At 43.1% G+C, this 8,863-nt stretch overlaps 1 protein-coding gene across 1 annotated transcript; it reads right to left on the bottom strand.

The window, feature by feature from the left end:
- Nucleotides 1-332: 332 nt before the first annotated feature.
- On the bottom strand, nucleotides 333-5,237 carry LOC149340080 (uncharacterized). The gene is made up of 4 exons (XM_089550653.1): nucleotides 5,068-5,237; nucleotides 3,521-3,579; nucleotides 2,429-2,494; nucleotides 333-592 (listed from the first exon to the last, which is right to left on the bottom strand). The coding sequence occupies exons 1-4, from the start codon at nucleotides 5,235-5,237 to the stop codon at nucleotides 333-335; spliced, it is 555 nt and encodes a 184-aa protein (XP_089406779.1).
- Nucleotides 5,238-8,863: the final 3,626 nt, after the last annotated feature.

Genomic DNA, 8,863 nt, shown 5'->3' with positions numbered 1-8,863 from the left:
AACACAGAATTATAGAGGAGACCTTCTACGCCGTCATGGTCTGCGCGGGCAACGACCACACGCCTGTGACGCCCGAGTTTCCTGGCCGCTGGGACCGGTTCCGAGGTCGAGTGATGCACGCCAGGGAGTACAAGTGACCCATGGCGTTCGTGGGTGACATGCATGAACACATGTAATCTGTGTTTTTGTATCTGTCTGTCAGAGATAGCGCTTCATTTCCTTTAACAGAAAACACTTTTATGTACGACTGGAATTTCAATGCTTAAGCGCTGTACCACACTTTATTCCGTATAATGAGGCTACAGACTGCCCTGACAGGTTCTGCAGCGCCTTTATGTGCAGGACCGATAGTCGGCGCACAGAGGGAACGGCTCGGCTTGCGGGTAGCGGGTGAACTTCATCTGTGGGCAGCCCAATTTCTGGCGAGGTCTGCTCTGCGATACTCCGCTCCCGTCCTTGCAGTTTTTGTCGCTGGTCGGGCAGTCGTCGTCGCAGTCGTAGCACGTCTTGAAGAGTAGCGTGGCTGCATTGATGCATAGCCCCGAGGTGTCGTAAATCTTGTACACCACACGATTGTTCTGGGATGTGATGGCTGCAAGAGTAAAAAGCCGCACGCTTGATTTGCGAGTAGTGCAGCGGCACAAGTAAAAGAAACAAAAATAAGGCCACTTTTAAGATCCGTTAAGGGCCAAGTGCATTACAGTAGACTCTTCAACTGTAAGGCTTGCACAGCGTGGATGGAACAGTGCACGAGAGAGCACACGTGTTGTGTTTTTTCCGAGGTATGTAGTTGTTACCTTCATCGCGGAGAAGTCCGAAGACTATTAAATGCACGAATTGCTCAGCATCTTAGCAGGTATTGATCAGCACCCGTCTGTGAGGCAAGCAAGGTACGTTGTCGCTGCTGTCGCCGGTTGGCGCTAACGGAGTGAGGTAGGTCCCAAAAGAACGCGCGTAAACAAAAATATGTGAAGTGGTTCTCAGACTTCACAGCGGATCGATGGGCTCGTCCCTTTGCTAACAAATGCCGAAATACGAACCAGTAGAGAATGTGTAAGTAATAAATGTTATTTCATAGCCAATGTACATTTAGAACACCACAAAATATGCGCGCTGGAGTTAGCTCTACATGGGGCTACCGGGAGGAAGAGCGGCCTATAGAAACCGATGTGAACAAAACTTTACAGAATTATATTCTCATTTCAGACGGGGCCCGTTTCGTAGCCGCTGGCATATACTTTGAAGAAGAGCATGAAAAAGTATATAATGCCAGTTTTAAGCTATAGGGTTTTTAGAACGTCATGATAATTGCCTATCAGCATCAATATGTGCTGAGAAGGTGGACATACCTCAAACAATATCTCGGCGCTGATTAAGCTGGGTACTCCTCAGAATCGCACAAGCTTCTCGTGCAGTTCGCCAAGCTGCCGCGTGCGTTGCACTTGCTCCCTTATACAGTTGCTCAAAATAGACCGCCTAGACAGTCGTACATAAAAGGAAATTCTGAAATTATACGATAGGCGACCTACGCGCTGTTGCTTTGACGGCGCAGACGATACCCCGGCCGCCTCCGATGTCCATAAGCACCCCTATGTTTCGAAGCATGATGTTGGTCGATAAACAAGAATGCCTCTCCTTAACTTCAGTCCCATTTTTATCGTCCGTCGCATGCAAAGGACCATTCTAGCGACAACGCTGCGGCAACGTTTCGTTGTTCTTTCAAGGTATTTGGAAAATAATCAAAGCAGAATCACCCTCATATTGCTCCGCCTTGTATCTCTCTGTTCATTATTTTTGTCCGCCACAGCCACCGGCGTGTTTCAGCAATAGCGGCGGGGTTGAACAATTTTGAGCGAAATGCAGAATTCGAAAAGAATAATATAGAAAACACTTGAAAGAGAGTGGATTTATTTTCATGGTCCTGGTCTGTTTGTTGTCTGGTGCACTAAATTCGCCTCTATTCAGTGCCGATCAGAATGCTCAACTCTGACCTTAGTTACTGAGAGCATTTAGATAGAATGTATTGCCTCCAGGTGAGGATATGTAGAATACCACAAGATAACAATTAGGATGGGGCTTCACCATCCGGAACCAAATAAATGGAGAACTCTTGCCTGCACACTGACTGAGCTTGAAAGCCAATGTTTAGCAGGGCTATTTCTCTCTCACACATTGAAACGAAGAAATTGCTAATTAAGGTATCCTCATTCTTAATGAACGCATTCTTGCAGGCCACGTGATAATCAGAACTTCGATATTCAGCTCGGTTGGTCCAAATCAATTTACGAAGTCTGTAAATTGGGAACAGACTGCGTGCTGATCTCAAGTGCACAATTTCTCGTATTTCGTATTAGACCAAAAAATGAAGAAAATTCAGAATATTCGCTTGTGTCACTATCTAAGTAGAGTGTCATCAGAATTTACTTACTGAGTTTCATGTAATAAGCTTCACCGCTGTATGGTGGCAAGACAATTTCCACGTTTTCTTGCAGGTCTGCAATGTGCAACATTAAATTCAGTCAAATAAATAGCATGGCCATCCTTTCTAAAGGTACTCAAAAAACTAGCATTTCATGTTGTTCGTTGCAGTCTCCCTATTTTCCAAATTTTTATCTTCCTAACACGTCGATCAATTCTTCTGCCTAGTACTTCTTTTGTGTAATGACGATGACAAGTTTTACGCATTTTTTTACGTATCAATGGCTTCATGAAAACGTTGACTTCACAAATAATTTTTTGTGAAGAAATAAGCATAAGCATGAGTCTATCCACCACTGCCCACAAAGTACCGGTGGAGTACAACCTTTGCTGCAGTATATAAGCCACCATTAAGTATAGCCGTATTTCAGCCCGACAGTTAGGCCTGTGACGTCAAATTCGTTCTTCGTTCAGTCTAATATATTCAGCCGTCAAATTGCATTTCTCCCCATACGATGTGATAAGAGAGCGCTGAGGAGATAATAGTACACAGAAACTTTGCCAATAGGCAGCAACTTCATGCATGAGCGCTGCAGTTCATTGTATTCTTTTCGCAACGCGTAAGCGTGGATCGTCCTAGAGCTGAACGAATTACATGAGAACTAGTTTTATGAGTTTTCTTGTATATCACAAAACTGTTTTTAAGCCAAGTAGCAGTTTCAGTTATTTATACACCAACGCAAGTTTTATTGTCTTCTTAAAAGATCAGCAATTTGGAGGCAGAATTCGGGACGTACAGATCATTTTCCTTTATTCAAATGCTCCATAGCTATCTGATCTCTTTTAGTTCCTTATTGAACGTCAAACTGGTACTTAATGAGTTGTAGTGGCTCCTCGCAGAGTAAAGAACTGGCAAAGATATGGAGTCAGATTAAAAAAAAAACATTTTTCAGTGAACTGCTTCAATAGTGTTTTTCTTCGAGGACATAACATTCATATGTAATTCAATATTTTAGTTTCCACATTGACCTCAAGCAGCACTGACCTCAGTCAGATGATCACCTGAAGAAAATGCGCTTAGGATGCAACACAAAAAGCTTACCCTTGTTCACCAGTTTTCCAAACCCCGCTTTCTCGTCGTACTCCGTCGTGAAGTTTCCCCTACAAGGCACCAATATTTAAGTTTTAGTTACTGCATCAAGAAAGATTTTTGTACTACAAAGCGCACTGTAGATCTACTTCGAACATCAGTACTTTCAAAAGGGATATTGCACAATATCTGAGTTGAAATTGCATAAGACTCGCCCAGTACGACGTATGCGGCTTTAACATCTTACATGTGTATCGAGTGCCTAACGACACAAAACACTGATTAGATATGAGTGGTCATTTGAAGCTTAGTGAAAGCGTTTATATTTTTTCAAGGCAGCGGTGATGCTGCATGCTTTATAACGGCTTGCTTACAGCAGCAGCGCATCGTGGAGGGCTGTTGTTTTCTTGTGCCACGATAGTAATATTATTTTATGAGAGGCTACTTAAGCTGGCGATTTTTACAAAGTTGGTGTAGAATAATTTATCTCATGAAGCATACGCTTCACCTTGTGTTTAGAAATTAGAAATTACAAGAGCGTTCGTCTGCAAACACTGGTGATCACGCATCGAAGAGGAACAGAACTATCACCAAGACCAAAACAGCCTTTTTAGTTTCACTGCAGTGTCAGTAAGGCTTCGAATTTTGCAACCATAATTTTCCTGTTCATTCTTGTGGCTCAAAAAAACCGATAACCTTGACGGGCTAGTAAATGCATTCGTTCTCTGTTTTCACAGCTACCTGAGCTTATATACGTAGTGCTCAGCGCGCAGTCATTTTTACACCTTTAATTATTACTAATTGCTATTACAAACAACGACCCTCCTCCACTTTTTTGAACTGAAATTATGGTGGTTGCGGCAGCAACATTTTTCTTACAATATTGATTCACGAGTGTCAAGGTAATGTTCTTACCCTGCTCGAAGCAATGATGGTGATGCGTTTGTGTATGCTGCAGCATATAATTTTCTACCCGACAAACACAACATAAAATTTTTTTTATCATAACAACAAGTTTTGTACAATATTTTTAGTACTCATGTACTTTTAGTAAGGAAAAAAATTTTCTTTGTAATAACAGAATTTTGTTTTGTTCTTATGGAAAAATATTAAAGCCTGCAGGAAAGTATTGCAGAAAAAACTGCTCTACTGGAAAAGAATACTACTAAAGAACAAAAACCTGTCGTTACGACAAAATCAGAAAACATTTTCTCTGGGTTCTGCTATTATTTATTCCTCGCCGCCACGGTGGCTCAGCAGTCATGGCTCTCGGCTTCTAACTCGAAACACGCAGGTTCGATCCCTGCCGCGGTGGTCGCATTTCGATGGAGGCGAATTGCTAGAGGTCCCTGTATTGTACTATGTCCATGCTCATTAAAGAATCCCAGGTGGTTGAAATTTCTGGAGCCCTTCACTACGGCGTCCCTAATAGCCTGAGTCACTTTAGGACGTTAAACCCCCATAAAACAAACCAACATTTATGCCAGCTGCAATTTACCGCACTCAACGAGAACATCAGTGCACTTCCTTTGCCGGTTAGACTGCGAATGTTTACTCACATCACGTAGCTGTCAAGCTTCCCCCGTGTCTCATACCACGTGGTACCGATGACCTTGTTGTTCTTGGGCTTGGTACCGTCCCATAGGATGGCGAAATTCACGGCTTCCTCCGGTTCAATAGTTATTCCCGTTCGGTAGCACTCATAAGTCATCAACGGCTGCCGCTGCATCAGCTACAGGGGGCGGGGGCGACCTCAAGCTCATCAGAAACAAATAAATAATAATAAAAAAGATCAGGTAATAAATAAATGAATGCGTAAACGGTACGTTACAGTGGCCACACCGTAGATAAACTCGCGATATTCTCCGTTAATAAAATATTTGGTTAACACTGCCGCTTTATTGAGATGGCGGGCCATTTGATAAGGCAGAACATATCAGCACGAAAACAAGGCCCATGAAGCGCTTTGATAGATCGCTGCATTGACGCACTGTATCAGCCGCAGATGGAAAAAACTTAAGGTGAAAGCACTTCATCCGTCAATGTAATATCATTTTGAAACAAACAATGGTTAGTAGTCGACTGGATGAAGTTCAAGATTTAGTCCTTCGTGAAAACTTTATAGCCAGTATCACGTCGGTTCACGTTCGCGGAAAGCTTCCAGTGAAGAACCTGTACCTGAACGAAGACTAGATTTTTAAATTATGGTCGATGCCGTTTACAGTTGTTTCTACAAGAATAATTCTTGCTTCATCTTCGCTGTAGCTTTACGTTCTGATTGCTTAAAGTTTTGTTAAATGAGGCGAAAATCGGAATCTTGAATGTAATTTACCGGAAAATTTCTGCACAAGAGCATAAAATTTAGTGGATATGTGGCATGCAGGATTTACCATATCGAAGAGCCAAATGAGGTGTGGGCGACGTCGTAGTAATGGGTCACAGATTAACTTCTTCCACTCGAGCCTTTTTATGGGCACTAACATCGCCCAGCCAAGTCTGCTTAGACTTTGTGGTCGGGATTTTGCTCATGATCTTTGGTTAACCAGCAAAATGACAAAAAATATTACGCCACCGCGGAAAGGCACGCCGCGAAATTTTCTTACTGAGGGCACCTGCACGGATATTTTGATTTGTTATATCGAATGATTTTATTTTGTTTCTTGGTGGTGACACCGTTGTGAGGACCACACTTTTCTTGCGAATCGCAGAATTGTAAAGGAAGCGGCTTTCTGTGACAAGCTACAGCTTAACAAGGCCTATGGGCACCACTACGATGCACCAGGACATAACGTTTCCCTTAAATGCAAAGTTTAATCGAGGACATTCTGACAATATCATAATTCCGGGCGGAATGTTCTTGCAAAATACAAGGCTTGGGATATAAGGTGGAAAAAAAAAAACAGCCATCCAGAATGACCATAAACACTCCAATCAAGACAGCGGTGCTATGAAGCCCAAGACAGCATGAACGCAGACGTAGGCGCTAGCGACACACAAATAAAAAGAAAGGAAACAGCCCAGTGTAACGAGCCTTGCAAAATATAGCCTTCTGAAACTGAAAAGCCATAGTGTGCCCATTTTCTATTTCAGCATTGCTACCAAGGCATTCGGGCTGTTTGGGTGACATACTTTGCCGTGGAGCCAACTCTCAAAACGGCTAAGAAGCTGACAGAAGCGTTCCTATAATGGAAAAACTTCTCCGGTGTAGGCGCCGACGACCATTTGAAGCAGGAGCAGCCTAACCTGCATTTCCGGCAACCTAAGTGAGTTACGAAGGTGACGTGAACGTGTGGCATCATCACAGCGTGCCCACTGGATTGTGAGAAAACTGACTACGGTTGCAGGCGCAAGTTAAATTAATGATTGGCCGGAAGAGGTTGTTCTGGAAAAGCAACCTAGGTCGCACAAGCCGACCGGAGGCAGCACAAGTTATCGCAGGGCAGTGGCACATCGCTTAATCGCTGCACGACTGCGCCAAGAACGGTATGAGGACTCCCAGGGATGTGTGAATGTAAAGTCGAGAATTACAAATTCTGCATTTATGGACATTCACCCATTAATGCTATCACGTCATACCGGCGGAGAGTGAGTGTCCCCTTCCTTTGCTCCTTCGCAAAATATTAAAAAATAAATACTTGTTAACATAAGCTTGACTGAACACCAAAATCAGAATGGTAGTCACCTCATAAAATGATCTGGTGTAGCTCGCTTCCACCGCTGAGAATACGAGGACGGCTAAGACGGCACGAAGCAACGACACCTGCTCCATGTTGTTTGAAGTCATCTCAATGATTGCTGGTCTGGAAGTAGACATGTTACACTTATTATGCGTAGATTTCATGCAGAAAACTATATATACACGAAATATACACGCCGCTTTTGTTTGGCTTTTTTCTTTGCGCTGCATTGTTATTTTTTTTTTCTGTCGTGGTGTTAACTTTATAACCTTTCCGACACCTGAAATTTCAGGCATGCTAGAAAAACTGGCTCACTCAGTTCTGCTGGTGTAACGTAAGCGACGATATACACGTAAACTCGCAATATAAACTCGTGTAAACTCAACCATAAAGGAATATTTACGGGCGCCCGGAGTTGAAACAGTGACCTCATCTTTTCACTGTCTCATAAAAATGCAGTTTCAATTCCAAAGTGCGGTGCTTATTTCGCAAATACAAGTGCCAACTGAGCGCCAGGCGTAAAATTTAAGAAAATGTTGTTCAGAAAATGTTTCCCTCAGAGAAATTTTGCTCATTACGAGCGTCAGAATTTCAACTCAAATCATGGGAAAGCAGCAACGAAGCTCAATCCACCGAGTCGTGATTATTCGTTGCATAAGTTTGCTTTAACAACATTGCACAAGAATGAACAATTCTAAGGCAATAATTTTCATTTGTTATTGCGCCATGACTGCGGCTACTAAGGCGCTACTCTGAAGAAGCCCAAATAGCATAATCTAACCAATTCAACCAGAACTGCACAGCACTTACCTGATGCGATTTGCAGGTGAAGTTGGCAAGCTGCATGAAATGCATGGGGCAGGTACCGTTTTATAGCTCTTATTCAGGGCACTGGGCAATGCGATAACTAGTTCACAGCACTACGAGGCCGTGTTCTCATTTTTTTACACTTACGTTACAAAAAATATTATCCAAACTCATGGAATATATAAAAATGAGTCGGTCTTTCTTCTTATCCTGAGCGAGCTGACGATGCTCGAAGCAAGAGTAGAAAGAGTTACATGCGTAAAAAAATTTTTGAAAAGCTCTGCGGCGTTGTACATCTGCTAGGAACGATATGCTCGGTGAAAAACTGTGCCAAGGCACGGTATAAACATTGTAATAAAGAGGGCCACGCGTGCGGCAGTAGGCTGCCACTGCCGTTTGTTTGACTGTACTTCCCGCAAGTAACGCGCCAGTGTGAACGCGCCCGTGTTCAGAAAGCATGTTGAGCAGACCTTCTCATCAAAAGTTGAGGTTCCTATCTTGATGCGAATAGGAGGGAACTTTCAAGAAAACATGAAACCTCAAGCTTTGCTTTACTTCTCATACCTCGTATATATATATTTTTTTTTTGCCTACAGAAATTTCGAAACTTCCACGACATTGTCGCGTGGAAGCAGCGACAGTTAGGAACGCAAAGATGTAGACACAGAAGAAAAAGGTTTGATTATTAAATGACCGCGGGAAAGAAACTGCGCGTAGTAGGAAAAAATGGAGGGATCAATTGTACACTTGGCAGGCGGCGCCTACATAATCGAGAGTAGTATTAAACACCGCAGATTTTCGCCTGGGTAATCACGACCCCCGCTCACTATTGGCACTCGCAGGCACCGGTAGCACTTGCAGGCACCGGAAA

This window comes from Amblyomma mixtum, chromosome 6 (assembly GCF_055824585.1).
Source record: "Amblyomma mixtum isolate Tamu chromosome 6, ASM5582458v1, whole genome shotgun sequence".
In the NCBI taxonomy this organism is placed as follows: Eukaryota; Metazoa; Arthropoda; class Arachnida; order Ixodida; family Ixodidae; genus Amblyomma; species Amblyomma mixtum.
Note: the sequence above shows the minus strand (reverse complement) of the source record. Positions and strands in the feature narration are given on the sequence as shown.